Here is a 17,819-nt window from a genome sequence, read left to right on the forward strand (position 1 = left end):
CTAACTCACTCTATTCCTTGTACGCCTTTCACCCTCCTGCATGTTCAGGCCCCGATCGCTCAAAATCTTTTTCACTCCATCTTTCCACCTTCAATTTGGTCTCCACTTTTCCTCGTTCCCTCCACATCTGACACATATATCCTCTTTGTCAATCTTTCCTCACTCATTCTCTCCATGTGACCAAACCATTTTAATACACCCTCTTCTGCTCTCTCAACCACACTCTTTTTATTACCACACAGCTCTCTTACCCTTTCATTACTTACTCAATCAAAACACCTCACACCACATATTGTCCTCAAACATCTCATTTCCAGCACATCCACCCTCCTCCGCACAACTCTCTCTATAGCCCACAATATAGATATTCCTTCAAACATACCCATTTTTGCTTTCCAAGATAACGCTCATGACTTCCACACATTTTTCAACGTTCCCAGAACCATCGCCCCCTCCCCACCCTATGATTCACTTCCGCTTCCATGGTTCCATCCACTGCCAAATCCACTCCCAGATATCTAAAATACTTCACTTCCTCCAATTTTTCTCCATTCAAACTTACCTCCCAATTGACTTGTCCCTCACCCGTACTGTACCTGATAAACTTGTTCTTATTCACATTTACTCTCAGCTTTCTTCTTTCACACACTTTACCAAACTCAGTCACCAGCTTCTGCAGTTTCTCACATGAATCAGCCACCAGCACTGTATCATCAGCAAAAATCAACTGACTCACTTCCCAAGCTCTCTCATCCACAACAGACTGCATACTTGCCCCTCTTTCCAAAACTCTTACATTCACCTCCCTAACAACCCTATCCATAAACAAATTAAACAGCCATGGAGAACTCACATTCCCCTGCCGCAAACCTATATTCACTGAGAACCAATTACTTTCCTCTCTTCCTACTCGTACACATGCCTTACATCCTCGATAAAAACTTTCACTGCTTCTAACAACTTGCCTCCCACACCATATTTTCTTAATACCTTCCACAGAGCATCTCTATCAACTCAATCATTTGCCTTCTCTAGATCCATAAATGCTACATACAAATCCATTTGCTTTTCTAAGTATTTCTCACATACATTCTTCAAAGTAAACACTTGATCCACACATCCTCTACCACTTCTGAAACCACACTGCTCTTCCCCAGTCTGATGCTCTGTATATGCCTTCACCCTCTCAATCAATACCCTCCCATATAACTTCCCAGGAATACTCAACAATCCTATACCTCTGTAATTTGAGCACTCACTTTTATCCCCGTTGCCTTTGTACAATGGCACTATGTAAGCATTCGGCCAGTCCTCAGGGACCTCACCATGAGTCATACATACATTAGATAACCTTACCAGCCAGTCAACAATACAGTCACCCCCTTTATTAATAAATTCCACTGCAATACCATCCAACCCGCTGCCTTGCCGACTTTCATCTTCCACAAAGCTTTTACTACCTCTTCTCTGTTTACCAAATCATTCTCCTTAACCCTCTCACTTTGCTCACCACCTCGACCAAAACACCCTATATCTGTCACTCTATCATCAAACACATTCAACAAACCTTCAAAATACTCACTCCATCTCCTTCTCGCATCACTACTACTTGTTATCACTTCCCCATTAGCCCCCTTCACTGATGTTCCCATTTGTTCCCTTCGTCTTTTTCTCCTCTTGCGCCTTTCTCTTGACCTCCTGCCTCTTTCTTTTATACACCTCCCAGTCATTTGCACTATTTCTCTGCAAAAATCGTCCAGATGCCACTCTCTTCTCTTTCGCTAATAATCTTACTTCTTCATCCCACCACTGACTATGGTATGTATTTGGGCATATATGGGCACATATAGGGGAGAAAGAATACTTCCCACGTATTCTTTGCATGTCATAGAAGGTGACTAAAAGGAGAGGGAGCTGGGGGCAAGAAATCCTTCCCTCCCATTTTTAACTTTCCAAAAGAAGGAACAGAGAAGGGGGCCAAATGAGGATATTCCCTCTGAGGCTCAGTCCTCTGTTCTTAACGCTACCTCGCTAATGCGGGAAATGGCGAATATATATGAAAAAAGATGAGTTGATGGGCCATTCTTTGTCTGTTTCCTGGCACTACCTCACTGACATGGGAAACAGCAGCCAAGTGTAATAATTGAATGAATAGATAAATACTTTCTTCTTTACCATCATAACCTTAATTTTCATTGATTACACTGATTTGATTCATCAGAGCTCTTCATAAGACTTTAAAATCTAAAGCCAGTTCTGCATGTTTTTCCAATAGTTACTTCTTCCACTTATATAAGGTTTGAAAGTATCATCATCCACTACTAATAACTGAAACTTTAGGTAGCACCAAGCTCTCTCCTTGCTCAATTTTTCTTTTGATGTCTTGTATCATCCAGGAAAGGCCAGCTTTAATTCTATCTTATTAGTAAACTGTTTCTCAACAGCTACAGTGATATCTGATATGATTTACCTTTTGACAGTAAGCTTCATTTCTTTGTCATTTCCAACTTTTCCGTCATCATATCATAATTTTGCCCTTCTGCATGTATATTTAATGCTTTATAGCATACTTATCATTCCACTTGTGTGTGTTTGTAATTACTTGTGTTACTGTATGGGGAAAGAGGTTTACACCAATGGAGTCCCATCTCTTGACATGTCTTTACCAACAAGTAGCTTTTTAAATGTTTATATACTGCTTGTATTTAGAGTTTCATCACTTAGGCAGTTCAGTCACTCTTATTCTAAAACAATATTTCTTGATGTCCTCATTAACAAACTTCTTACCTAAGTTATATTACTATGTCTTTAAAATTCATCAAAAACTTCATTGTCAGCATGTGTATGTATATGTATTTATTTGGCTGTTTACACTGTATGATGAGGAAGTTCTACAATTGATGGTCCCTCACATCCTGGCCTTTCTTTTATGTTATCCATATTTTTATACCTATTTACATTGCCATTGTTCACTATATATGTTTGTAGTTGCTTATTTGTAATTTCTTATCTTTACTTTACTGGGATGGAGTTTTACACCTGTAGGGGGAAGAGGAGGAGGGCAATCTCTAGAACATTCCCTCCTATCATGCATCTTAAATTTATGTATGCTGTCTTTATTAATCATGTCCTCACTCATTCATCCACCACTCATATGCTCTAAAAGTACTTCTTTACTGCTCTTTTAAAAAGCTTTTTGCTTGATTTTGTGTTATTTCCTTTGGTTACTTTATCTATGCATTTCTTGAAGAACTGTTCACAGTACATGTCATCAGTCTGTTTTAGAAATTTGATATGATCATGTCACCCTTCACTTTTCTCTCTACCAAGGTGGGCAAATTGAAAGCCTCTATCCTTTATTAACTCTTTCTGCTTCTTTAGGTGCTACAACCAGACTTGAAAAGTAAATTGTATTTTTGGCCTTATATGAGATATGCACAGCATGCTTAATATTTCTTTAACCCCTGTACTTGAAAGTGATTCTGACATATGCCAGAAGACAGTTTGTGTTTTTTTTATTATCCTGATGTGGGACTCTGGTATAAGGTAGAGATGATGTCATCTCTCAAGTCATTCTCACACACAGAATCCTAAAACTTATTTCCACTGCTGAATGATAATCATATTGACATCTTTTTTCACTCATATCCTCATTACCCTACATTTGCTTGGGTTGAATTTTGTCACATCTACTTTGGAGTCTGTCAAGGTCCCCTTTTAAGTATATGGAATTCTCCTCGCTGTTGATTTCCTTATGACCTTTGCTCCATCTGCAAATGTGTGGGTAGATGGATATATGGTTTGCTTGAATGGATGAGAATTGAGGATATTGATGGATTTATGTATGAGATTAAATGAATTGGTGTGTAGTGTGTGTAAGTAGAGGATGAGTGGATTTATAAGGGTAAGTGGATGGGTGTGTGGTGTATATGAATGGATGAGGCTGGAGGATGTAGATGGATGGATTTATGACAGTAAATGCATGGGTGTATGGTTGTTTAAGTGGATGAGGGTGATTAGATGAATATATAAGGGTGGGTGGGTGAACGAAAATGTATTGATGGGTAGCTGCAGGAAAGTGGATGAGTGTGAAATGGTGGGTTGGTTGGTTGATGTAGGTGCATGAGTGGTAGGTGATTTTGTTTATTTTTTGTTCTGCCTTTGTTCAAAGGTAATAGCCCAGAGAATTAAACATTTTGTATCTTTCAGTTTTTGTATGTAAAATTAACTGCACCATGCATCAGAAAGCAGGTTAGTCACTTGGAGTTAGCTTTACATATTCCATAACCAACCTTCACATCTGTCAGATGTCAAGCATTCAACCATAAATGAAACAAAGTAGAGAATGTATTTTGCTCCTCCTGTGACAGTCTGAATGGTCTTGGATTTCATTAGTTACCATAGATTGAATAAATTATTTTATTTTCTTAGGCCTTTTCTCTTTCAGTATTACCATTATATATAGTCCACTCAGATCACATGCAACCCATGAAAATTATTTTTTATCCCTGCTTCTCCTCTTCCCTTTCCTTATAGAATGGAAAGGCAATATTTGTTTTTTTAACATAATCTCATGGTGCATTCTTTGAGACTCATTCCAGTCTTTTCTAGTGCTCATGAATATTCATCATGTCCTAAGCTTTTCAGTTTTGTTTTGCAAGATGTGGAACTGGTTTGCAACAAAAATGTAAGCAAAAGATTTGATGTACATCACTTAGCTTTTAATATAGGGAAGAGGTGGTTTGGTATTGGTGTAAAATAATGAAGTTTGCCCAATAAGGAACCTGAAGAAAAGTAGGAATAGTATTGCTAAATGGAGATATAGAAGCCAGTCTTTGGAGGATAGTGAGGAAATTTAGACTGTATGGCAGACTAACAAGAATGGAAGAATGAACAAACAGTTTACAGTTGTAAATTGAAATGTGTCTTCAGAATGTTTATTTGATATTTGATCTCATTCAGGCACTGCATTCATAGCTGGGAGGTTGATACAAATAAGTGAAGTACAGTATGTTGTACTTTATAGACTATATGAGTGATGTATATAAAATGTATAGCATATCATCTGAAAATAATTTGTAACTTCTTTTAAGGTATGAATACTACTGAAAAATACGTCACAGAGACCATGATAGATATAAGGTATTGACCAAAAGAGTTTAGTTTTGAACTGAATGGAAAAGCTAAGCCAAAGGAATATATTATTCTTGCAAACAGCCTTTGGCCATTTAAGTCTTGGGTTAAGTGTAATGGAAAAATTATTTGGCAGTTATTTGAAAAGTAAAAAAACAAGGAGCTCATGGGAGAGTGGAGGGTAAGGCACGTCCAGGTGCAGTGTAGAGGTGCACCTGATGTGGCCCACATCAGTCCCTTTTGCCCTCTTGGATTGCATTATTGTAGGTAACAAGTAACCTTTTAGCCATTTGCTAGATAACCTTGAGTAATTGATTTCTAAATGCATTTAATTTATGGCTGGTTATATCTCCTTGTAGGCTTTGTTTGCAAGTAGCATTCCCGAGATTATAGAGCTGGCCGGAACCCGGTCCAAGTATAGTGGAGAGTACAAGCGGGAGCATGGGAAGAGGTACAGCGCCTGGTCACGTATTCCTGGCTGCAGCCTGCCTTTGCCCTCCTTACTGTTGCTGTTGCTGCTCTTGCTGCTGCTGCTGCTGTTGTTACTGCTGCTGGCAGCCTCATAGTGTAGGGATGAGTGGTGGGTGTTACATGTAGCAGCAGCACCAGGGGTGGGTGAGCAGGGCATGGGCAGGCATGCAGTAGTGCGTGTGTGTGTGTGTCGTGTTGTCCTGCTCCTCTGTGGCCATTCCTATGCTTTCTGGCTTACTGCCATCTAATGTACACTGTCCTTTTATGAATGTTAACATTTGTTGCTTCACATTCATGTTTTCCTTATGTATAAATCACAGTTTTGGCTAGAGACCTAAACTCCTTGGCTAACCAAATCCTAGTAAGGTTTGAACGAGGGCGCAAGGTGCGTGAAGGGGGCGGCCTTCCTTGTCAACCCCTGCACGCCACCTCCACGACACCACCCATTATCACCACCCAGTACCACCAGCAGTAGATATCCAGCTGCTTCCCATGCCTGTAGTTATAGTAAAGCCCATGCCTTACATGAGTGCTCCCATCAAGTAAGACCATCCTGTGTTGGCAACAGTGGATGCTCAGCTTTTGCTTATACCTGTCACTCCTTAGATATGTGTTCCTTTAATTTTTTGATACACCATACTATTTGTAGTAGAGACAAATTTACAAGTGCTCAAATATACCAGCCTTCAAAGAAGCCTAGAATCTATCCTTTCCATTGATGATTATCAAAATTTTATGCATACCCTTGGCAATGCTACTTCCTTCATCCTTAGTCACAAAAGAATATTTTACCTACTCTTAGCACTGCCTTTAATTCTATTTGTTAGTAAACAAATAACTTTTGAGCACAATTATGCTCATAGTGCTATATCCTGTATCTTCTTGTATTTCATCTGCTTTTGTAAGATGAAGTGCTAGATTCATCCTACCCTTTGAACCTAGCTAGACAATTTATTAAACATGCCTATTATACTAGTTGTAAGTCGTGCCTACTCTTTATCTCCTTTTGCACTTGATACCTTCTTCCATGTGCCCTCAAAACCATTTTTTTTCCCTTCATCTCAAATTTCCCTATGCTCTCAGGCTACCACCATGTGTTGACCCAAGCACCAAAGTTGTCAGGCCATATAACCTGCTCATGTAGCCCACAGATCCACTCTAGAGATTATTGTTTGAAATGGCAACTAGGGGGTTTTGAATATTTCTAGATGGCATAACCTCAACCAGTGTCATGGGTCATTATAACTTTTTTCAGTCACTGTATTTAAGAGTGTGCAACATTTAGTTTGCTTTAGAATACACTAAATTTCTTAATGAGTTGGGTACAGCCTGAAGACAGCAGCTACACTCAGGAGATGTACTGGCACTGTGACAGTATATTGTTTCCTTGAGTCTTTCAAGGAAAAAATCTTTTATTTAATATTAAATATGTATTAATTAAGAATGGATGTTGGTGTGCTATAAAGTACAAAGGTCCTTGAAGACACATAGAGAGCTTTTCCTTTTGGACATAGATCCAAAAAAGAAAAAAAAAATCTGATTAAATTTTGGAATACTTTTAGCTCCAGATTAGTTTGGTCATCTTCTGTGTGTGGCTTAGACTTACATTGTATGGAGCCAATCATCCAATGTTTGTCATCACCAGAAACTATGAGCTGTAAAGAAAACTTATTTCTTTACCTTGTATTAGCACTGGCTCAGAGTCACTGGTTGCATCATAGTGTGGGGTATTTTTTTACAGCATCCTGAGCAACTGTGCCTGAACTCTGTCCATGTATTTATACCAACCAGTGCCATTTCCATGCATTTGTGACCTTATTTAATGTGACCAGATCTTTGTTTGTGAATATTTGATCCTGTCCTTGAAGTAGTCCTTCCCATCATTGTGATCCTTATTTGTTTGTGCAAGATCTAGCCATGTATGTCAGCTCCTGTCCATACTTTGTAGCCTTAGTCAGTGTTGGAGCCTATGACTGCTCCTTAGTTGACAGCAATGCCAGCCAAGTGGACAAAAGATATCACATATGCACAATAGACATAACTTGGATTTAGTGCTTTTCATTGGCACTTATAGTATAGGAGATCTCCTAATGAAATACGTCAGGTTTTGTTATTTTTATGTGTAAACATCACTTTGTAGAGATAAAGGGTGATCGAATAATGTTGAACTATACCCATGGTTGGCATCACTGGTAAACAATTCAGCTGTGTAGGAACTAGACACATTTCACAGTAGGGTGAGGGAAATGGTTTATCTGGAGTAGGGCATGCCCAGAAATATACTCCATCGTGCATGGCCATTGTATTGGCATCTCAAGAAAACTGGAACAGAGCCAACTGGACTAAAGTACCTCATCAGTGTCACACGTTCTCCAATTACTTTGTTCCAAGTTAAAACCTTGGTATTATAGTTGTGAAATGTTTGATACTGATATTGTACAATATTCACTTCCTCTTGCTGGATTCAATCTTGGGTCCTTGTTCTTGATTATAGTTTTTCGTTTTGGTTCGGTGACCTTTGTATTTGACCCTTCAGCTTTGCCCCTATCCCTTTGCTATATCCTGAATCTTAAAGCCTAAGCTGGAACTGTTCTGACACAATAACTATTGACTTTTGCCACCTGTATTTGTTACCTGACTGGTCCTCTGTTTGACCTCTCAAATCCAAATTTGATATACAGTAATTGGCTTTGCCTTTACAATGTTTCTTGTTATCCTTTATATCTTTCATTATGAAACCTTCCTTTTTTGTATTATCTATGTTAATTGGCTGTGGCTGTTACACATAGTCAAGCAGTTTTGTTTATGTTTAATGGACCTAGTTTATTTTTATACTAAAATTGCAAGACATCATGGCATTTCATCAAGCCATATCACTTGATTCTCTGAATTCCATATCCTTATTGACTCCATTTTATAGTGCTGCCTTTTCACTTTTAGCTCCCTATCTACAGCTTACTGATGTCCCTCAGGAGTCTGCTGCATGCTTTGAATATTATTTGATTTTTTCCTTAGTTTTTATTCTATAAACTGAATCACTCAGTTTTGCCACTGCTGCTTTATAACTTAATACAGTGCCTGTAAGTTCTTTTCCACTTTCCATAGAACCCTCCTGTTCCTCATCATACACCCCTAACCTCCCTACACTTACCTTAAGATATCACGTGATACTTGTTTCCCTGACTTGAATGCATTGAACCTCACCCTAAAGGTGGAGTGTCTGTCTCTTATATTCTTTCTTCAAAGTAATTGAATATACAGAACTTGCAGGCTAATAATTAATTTAGAAAGGGGTTATATACTATAACTTGGTATATTTTTGGGATTATTCAATAAAGCTCATGCTTTATACATACTTCCCTTTTGTACTGGAAGAATATTTGTTTATGGCAATGTACTATGCACATTACTGCTTAACTTGAGAAAATTCACTTGTTTGTCCATTCATGCAGTTCATGATTCTTAAGTTATACCATTGCTAATCATGGTTTTCTTGCACTTATGTCACCAAATGGTTTAGGCAATGAAATACTCTCTTATTGCTCTTGAACACCTCATGCAAGACTATCAGTTAAGTGTTTTACATTTGCATTGGGATGGAATTTCAGAATTACTAATGCTCATAGTCATGAAGAAATATTTCATCATTACTCCTTTACTGTGTTCATCATCAAAAAGCCAACAGTAATATGAACTTGGAGTGTTACCATTGAGGGATGAAGTAGCTTCATTAACATTGTTTGAAGGAGGCCCCTTGGTTATTCCCTGTATTTGCAATATTTTTAGAAATTGATTTAAAAAGAAAATTTCTTTACACTTTGCAGCTATACACACTAACTGAATAAACAAGGGAATATTCTTTATAGATGTAGTAGTACAAGAATCATATTTTGCACATAAAACCTCCCTATTCCTCTTCCAAAATAGGTATGATTAGCTCTCATACCAAAGCCTTTCACAATGTAGCCCATCTAAGAACAGTCCAAAGCTTGTTTATTCCATATGAGGTTCATTTAGCTATCATAATATAGTCTCTCATCACTTAGTTTGTCCAAACTATAGTAGACCTTTTGGAATTTACAATTGGTTTGAAACTGTAGCACCTCACTTCTGATCCCATCCAAACCCTTGAAGCCCGTAAGAAGTATAAGCATCTCTAATTCTGTAACCTCTCATCACTTACCCCGTCCATATCCTTAGATATCTTAAGTCAGAGTTTCTCTTGAGTTGAATGTTTTTTTAGTAGAACTTAATGAATTTAAAACTGAAAGTTTTCATTTTACTCTTCCATAGTTAGTGTGCCTTATGCATCTGTTTATCACATATATTTAGCATTTACTTTGAAATGTACATATGGCACTTCACCATGCCCACAGCGGATTCTTAACATAACATGGAGTATGATTTTATGCTAACTTTCCTAGATGCTTCATATTTCCTACCATATTCCATCATATATGATACATTTTTTTTGTTTCTAGGAACACGGATCAGTGATGTAAATTACATTTCATTCTACTCTTGGTTACTTCATCTGATGTAATGAATGATAAGATTTCAGACTGAGTTTTTCACTTACTCCATAAAATTTTGAAGGGGATGCAACAGATTGAATTTTTTAGAAATTTTTATAAAATGTATAATTTAAAAAATGCAGGTTTACCTTGGCAACTTATGCTGACACACGTCACTGGCATTGCCATCCATGGATTCCTTGTAACTATCCTCTCCCATGTTTGTGGAGAATTCCTTTGTGTTCAAAGCCTTTTTTTTTTTTTTCTTTTTTTTAACTATCAGATGCTCTGAGTAATCAGTCTGTTTGTTAGGTAAATGCGATTTATTTTTGTTATTTTGTAAATTCCTTTCACATTAATGGACACTGGTTTTCTGATTCAGAGGTAGTGAGTTGAAATGTTGTCGTTTATGTGGCTTACTAATCCTTGCAGGTGTTTTTGTTGTCTTAAAAATACTACAATAAGGCTATGTTTCGACATAAATTGAGAGAAGTACTAGGAGGCATAAAGAAAGCATAAATTAAGTCCATTTTTTCCATAAATCTAAAAGAATTGTATGATTATGAATGAGGAGTTTTGTAAATTATAGAAACTGACAGTGTACCATCCTTAGCTCTTACCTCCTCCAGCACGTTGCCTTATGTTAGCTTATCCTAGCCACAGCCTCAGTGTTTAATCATTTATGATAAGTATCAAGAAATTGAACACGTTTTTATATAATGAATGGAAATTTGATGAAAACTTTTTGCCATAAGAATCATACTTCCAATAATATTTACGTTGCTATATGAATTAGTACTGTGAATTCATGTTAACAAATCAAGATTATCATAACTAGGAGCACAGTTTTTTCTGTTTTTGATACTCTTCCTTAAAATTGATAGAACTCTTGTTTGTTATCCAGTTTTCAATAATTGTATAGTCCGAGAAGCCTCACGTTATATATATAAGAGTGAGTGCTCAAATTACAGAGGTATAAGTTTGTTGAGTATTCCTGGGAAATTATATGGGAGGGTTCTGATTGAGAGGGTGAAGGCATGTACAGAGCATCAGATTGGGGAAGAGCAGTGTGGTTTCAGAAGTTGTAGAGGATGTGTGGATCAGGTGTTTGCTTTGAAAAATGTATGTGAGAAATACTAAGAAAAGCAAATGGATTTGTATGTAGCATTTATGGATCTGGAGAAGGCATATGATAGAGTGGATAGAGATGCTCTGTGGAAGGTATTAAGAATATATGATGTGGGAGGTAAGTTAGTTGTTAGAAGCAGTGAAAAGTTTTTATCGAGGATGTAAGGCATGTGTACGTGTAGGAAGAGAGGAAAGTGATTGGTTCTCAGTGAATGTAGGTTTGCGGCAGGGGTGTGTGATGTCTCCATGGTTGTTTAATTTGTTTATGGATGGGGTTGTTAGGGAGGTGAATGCAAGAGTTTTGGAAAGAGGGGCAAGTATGAAGTCTGTTGTGGATGAGAGAGCTTGGGAAGTGAGTCAGTTGTTGTTCGCTGATGACACAGCGCTGGTGGCTGATTCATGTGAGAAACTGCAGAAGCTGGTGACTGAGTTTGGTAAAGTGTGTGAAAGAAGAAAGTTAAGAGTAAATGTGAATAAGAGCAAGGTTATTAGGTACAGTAGGGTTGAGGGTCAAGTCAATTGGGAGGTAAGTTTGAATGGAGAAAAAGTGGAGGAAGTAAAGTGTTTTAGATATCTGGGAGTGGATCTGGCAGCGGATGGAACCATGGAAGCGGAGGTGAATCATAGGGTCGGGGAGGGGGCGAAAATCGTGGGAGCCTTGAAGAATGTGTGGAAGTCGAGAACATTATCTCGGAAAGCAAAAATGGGTATGTTTGAAGGAATATTGGTTCCAAGAATGTTGTATGGTTGTGAGGCGTGGGCTATGGATAGAGTTGTGTGCAGGAGGGTGGATGTGCTGGAAATGAGATGTTTGAGGACAATGTGTGGTGTGAGGGGGTTTGATCGAGTAAGTAATGTAAGGGTAAGAGAGATGTGTGGAAATAAAAAGAGCGTGAGAGAGCAGAAGAGGGTGTTTTGAAATGGTTTGGGCACATGAAGAGAATGAGTGAGGAAAGATTGACCAAGAGGATATATGTGTCGGAGGTTGAGGGAACGAGGAGAAGAGGGAGACCAAATTGGAGGTGGAAAGATGGAGTGAAAAAGATTTTGAGTGATCGGGGCCTGAACATGCAGGAGGGTGAAAGGCGGGCAAGGAATAGAGTGAATTGGATCGATGTGGTATACCGGGGTTGACGTGCTGTCAGTGGATTGAATCAGGGCATGTGAAGCGTCTGGGGTAAACCATGGAAAGTTGTGTGGGGCCTGGATGTGGAAAGGGAGCTGTGGTTTCGGGCATTATTGCATGACAGCTAGAGACTGAGTGTAAACGAATGGGGCCTTTGTTGTCTTTTCCTAGTGCTACCTCGCACACATGAGGGGGGAGGGGGATGGTATTCCATGTGTGGCGAGGTGGCGATGGGAAATGAATAGAGGCAGTGTGAATTGTGTGCATGGGTATATATGTATGTGTCTGTGTGTGTATATATATGTGTACATTGAGATGTATAGGTATGTATATTTGCGTATGTGGACGTGTATGTATATACATTGTGTATGGGGGTGGGTTGGGCCACTTCTTTCGTCTGTTTCCTTGCTCTACCTCGCAAACGCGGGTGACAGCGACAAAGCAAAATAAATAATAAATATAAATATATATATGCAAGAGTTTTGGAGAGAGGGGCAAGTGTGCAGTCTGTTGTGGATGAGAGAGCTTGGAAAGTGAGTCAGTTGTTGTCCGCTGGTGATAAGGGCTGGTGGCTGATTCGTGTGAAAAACTGCAGAAGCTGGTGACTGAGTTTGGTAAAGCGTGTTAAAGAAGAAAGCTGAGAGTAATGTGAATAAGAGCAAGGTTATTAGGTACAGTAGGGTTGAGGGACAAATCAATTGGGTGGTAAGTTTGAATGGAGAGAATCTGGAGGAAGTGAAGCGTCTTAGATATCTGGGAATGGATTTGGCAGCGGATGGAACCATGGAAGTGGAAGTGAGTCACAGGGTGGGGGAGGGGGCAAAAGTTCTGGGAACGTTGAAAAATGTGTGGAAGGCGAAAACATTATCTCGGAAAGCAAAAATGGGTGTTTGAAGGAATAGTGGTTCCAGCAATGTTATATGGTTGTGAGGCGTGGGCTATAGATAGAGTTGTGCAGAGGAAGGTGGATGTGTTGGAGATGAGATGTTTGAGGACAATATGTGGTGTGAGTTGGTTTGATTGAGTAAGAGAGATGTGTGTCAATAAAAAGAGTGTGGTTGAGAGAGCAGACGAGGATGTTCTGGAATGGTTTGGCCACATGGAGAGAATGAGTGAAGAAAGATTGACAAAGAGGATACATGTGTCAGAGTTGGAGGGAACGAGGAGAAGTGAGAGACCAAATTGGAGATGGAAGGATGGACTGAAAAAGATTTTGAGCGATCGGGGCCTGAACATGCAGGAGGGTGAAAGGCGTACAAGGAATAGAGTGAATTGGAATGATGCGGTATACCGGGGTCGACATGCTGTCAGTGGGTTGAACCAGGGCATGTGAAACGTCTGGGGTAAACCATGGAAAGTTTTGCGGGGCCTGGATATGGAAAGGGTACTGTGGTTTCGATGCATTGTACATGACAGCTAGAGACTGAGTGTGAACAAATATGGCCTTTGTAGTTTTTTCCTAGCACTACCTTGCACACGTGCGAGGAAAGGGGGTTGTCATTTCATATGTGGCAGGTGGCTGTCTCCCGCGTTAGTGAGGTAGCGCAAGGAAACAGACAAAAGAAATAGCCCAACCCACCCACATACACATGTATATACATACACATCCACACACGCAAATATACATACCTATACATCTCAACGTATAGATATATATATACACACACAGACATATACATATATACACATGTACATAATTCATACTGTCTGCCTTTATTCATTCCCATTGCCACCCCGCCACACATGAAATAACAACCCCCTCCCCCCAAATGTGCACGAGGTAGCGCTAGGAAGAGACAACAAAGGCCACATTCGTTCACACTCAGTCTCTAGCTGTCATGTAATAATGCACCGAAACCACAGCTCCCTTTCCACATCCAGGCCCCACAGAACTTTCCATGGTTTACCCCAGACACTTTACATGCCCTGGTTCAATCCATTGACAGCACGTCGACCCCGGTATACCACATTGTTCCAATTCACTTTATTTCTTGCATGCCTTTCACCCTCCTGCATGTTCAGGCCCCGATCACTCAAAATCTTTTTCACTCCATCTTTCCACCTCCAATTTGGTCTCCCACTTCTCGTTCCCTCCACCTCTGACACTTATATCCTACTGGTCAACCTTTCCTCACTCATTCTCTCCATGTGACCAAGCCATTTCAAAACACCCTCTTCTGCTCTCTCAACCACACTCTTTTTATTACCACACATCTCTCTTACCCTATTATTACTTACTCAATCAAACCATCTCACACCACATATATTGTCCTCAAACATCTCATTTCCAGCACATCCACCCTCCTCCACACAACTCTATCTATAGCCCACACCTTGCAACCATATTACATTGTTGGAACCACTATTCCTTCAAACATACCCATTTTTGTTTTCCAAGATAATGTTCTCGACTTCCACACATTCTTCAATGCTCCCAAAACTTTCACCCACTCCCCCATCCTATGATTCACTTCCGCTTCCGTGGTTCCATCCGCTGCCAAATCCACTCCCAGATATCTAAAACACTTCACTTCCTCCAGTTTCTCTCCATTCAAACTTACCTCCCAATTGACTTGTCCCTCAACCCTACTGTACCTAATAATCTTGCTCTTATTCAAATTTACTCTCAGCTTTCTTCTTTCACACACTTTACCTGAATCAGTCACCAGCTTCTGCAGTCTCTCACCCGAATCAGCCACCAGCGCGGTATCATCAGCGAACAACAGCTGACTCACTTTCCAAGCTCTCTCATCCACAACAGACTGCATACTTGCTCCTCTTTCCAAAACTCTTGCATTCACCTCCCTAACAACCCCATCCATAAATAAATTAAACAACCATGGAGACATCACGCACCCCTGCCGCAAACTAACATATGTTCTTCGTCTGTTTCTTGGTGCTACCTCACTGACGGAAACAGCAATTAGGTATAATAGATAAATAAATGAATGTGTACAGGTACACCACCGAATTTCCGAACTGATGGTTCGGCACCTTTTTAGTTCACACAGAATTACATTAGGGAACTTGAAATTACCGTGGCCGCCAGACTAGTTTACTGGGCGGCCACGGATGGCGTTTTGTGTAGGGCGCACTTAATTACATTCTTTATACTGCTCTTGTTGGCAGTGATACCACAATTCTCAGAGATTCTTACCTTATTTTGCTTAAATTTAACCCTATCAATGGCTTCTAAGACATATGAGAGTGTCAGTCGTGGTGTCAAACATAAACACCAGTCCTTATCAATCCAAGATAAAGTAGAATTGTTGAAAAAATGGATCATCGTGTTCTGGTGCGTAAGCAGTGTGACATCTACGGTATTGGATCATCAACTGTTTATTATATAAAGAAGCAAAGGGAAAGAATATTGAAATTTTATGCAGACAGCGATTCCAAGAAGCAAATGACAATTAGAAAAACTATGAAAGATGTTAAGAGTACTGAGTACCATTGAGTGATGATGGATGGTTTTGACAGCGTCGGAGTGATGGAGTAGATTTGTCAGTTAGCATGATAATGGACCAGGCTAAGTTGTTACATAAAGAACTTAAATTACAACATGAGCGTGACTGTAGTGAAGGATGATTTCAAAGATTCAAGAAGCATCATGGAATTTCTATGAATAAAGTGTGTGGAGAAAAGTGGTCTGTAAACCACGAGAGCTGCTGAGTATGTAGACGAATTTGCAAAACTCATTGCTGACGAGCACCTCAGTCCTGAGCAGGTGTATAATGCTGACAAAACTGCCTTATTCTGGTGATACACACCTAGGAAAACACTAACAACAGAAGACAAAGAAGACCCCACAGGATTCAAACAATCTAAGGACAGACTTACCATCTTATGGTGCTCAAACATTTAATATTTGTTTGATTTGAATTTCTAGCATTCCATGGTATACTTTAGACACATGGAAGATGTATGATTAGTAGGTTAGAGGTGTGTTGGTGAATTATTATTACGTGACCACTGCTTGTCCAGCAAAATGGTTAATTCGGCCAGGCTTTGGAACCAAGAGTGCCGGAAACTTGGTGGTGTATATATATATATATATATTTTGCAAAGTCTAAAAGGGCACACAGATGAGCATGGCTGTCTTCAGCATCCTGTAATGGATATCTCTGTTAATATGATGAATCTTGTTCAGGAAGTAGAGACTTGTTCACATTGTGTACTGTTTAATGTGATCCTTTACTACTGATATAACTGGGTTTATACCCTGTAACTCCTTCAAATGTTAAAATTTTTAATTCTGTCAACTGAATTCATCATCAAATTTAAGGATTCCAAAAATAAACTGAGATTATTTTGATGGCTGATGATGTTATACTATTGATATTTTTGTGAAGCCTGTAATGCTGTTAGAAACTAATAGATAATTTTCAGTGAGTACAATATCTCAGCAGTCTTCCTCCAAAACTTGACCATATGACTGTCCATATAAAAGACAATATATGAATATGTACATATGTATGTTTGTTTTCCTGGCGCTACCTCGCTGATGTGGGAGGCGGCGATTATGTATATAAATGAATAGAAAATAATATTCATATATTATTATGCTTAATCGCCGTCTCCTGCGTTAGCGAGGTGGCGCGGGGCAACGGACGAGGGAATGGGCCGACCCACCCACATATACATGTATATATATATTTTTTTTTTTTCTTTTTTGCTTTGTCGCTGTCTCCCGCGTTTGCGAGGTAGCGCAAGGAAACAGACGAAAGAAATGGCCCAACCCACCTCCATACACATGCCTTGATTCAATCCACTGACAGCACGTCAACCCCGGTATACCACATCGCTCCAATTCACTCGATTCTTTGCCCTCCTTTCACCCTCCTGCATGTTCAGGCCCCGATCACACAAAATCTTTTTCACTCCATCTTTCCACCTCCAATTTGGTCTCCCTCTTCTCCTCGTTCCCTCCACCTCCGACACATATATCCTCTTGGTCAATCTTTCCTCATTCATTCTCTCCATGTGACCAAGCCATTTCAAAACACCCTCTTCTGCTCTCTCAACCACGCTCTTTTTATTTCCACACATCTCTCTTACCCTTACGTTACTTACTCGATCAAACCACCTCACACCACACATTGTCCTCAAACATCTCATTTCCAGCACATCCATCCTCCTGCGCACAACTCTATCCATAGTCCACGCCTCGCAACCATACAACATTGTTGGAACCACTATTCCTTCAAACATACCCATTTTTGCTTTCTGAGATAATGTTCTCGACTTCCACACATTCTTCAAGGCTCCCAGAATTTTCGCCCCCTCCCCCACCCTATGATCCACTTCTGCTTCCATGGTTCCATCCGCTGCCAGATCCACTCCCAGATATCTAAAACACTTCACTTCCTCCAGTTTTTCTCCATTCAAACTCACCTCCCAATTGAATTGACCCTCAACCCTACTGTACCTAATAACCTTGCTCTTAT

General features: G+C 39.6%; 1 protein-coding gene across 48 annotated transcripts in view; it reads left to right on the plus strand.

The window, feature by feature from the left end:
- The window catches only part of slo (calcium-activated potassium channel slo), a 1,069,848-nt gene that overhangs the window by 350,714 nt on the left and 701,315 nt on the right, over positions 1-17,819 (plus strand). For 5 of the 48 annotated variants that reach the window (XM_071687050.1, XM_071687052.1, XM_071687045.1 and 2 more), the window contains exon 7: positions 5,493-5,584. The exons of the other annotated variants lie outside the window; for them this stretch is intronic. In XM_071687050.1, coding sequence (XP_071543151.1) covers positions 5,493-5,584 — 92 coding nt within the window. The remainder of the gene's footprint in view (positions 1-5,492; positions 5,585-17,819) is intronic. 48 annotated transcript variants of the gene reach the window in all.

This window comes from Panulirus ornatus, chromosome 43 (genome assembly GCF_036320965.1).
Source record: "Panulirus ornatus isolate Po-2019 chromosome 43, ASM3632096v1, whole genome shotgun sequence".
In the NCBI taxonomy this organism is placed as follows: Eukaryota; Metazoa; Arthropoda; class Malacostraca; order Decapoda; family Palinuridae; genus Panulirus; species Panulirus ornatus.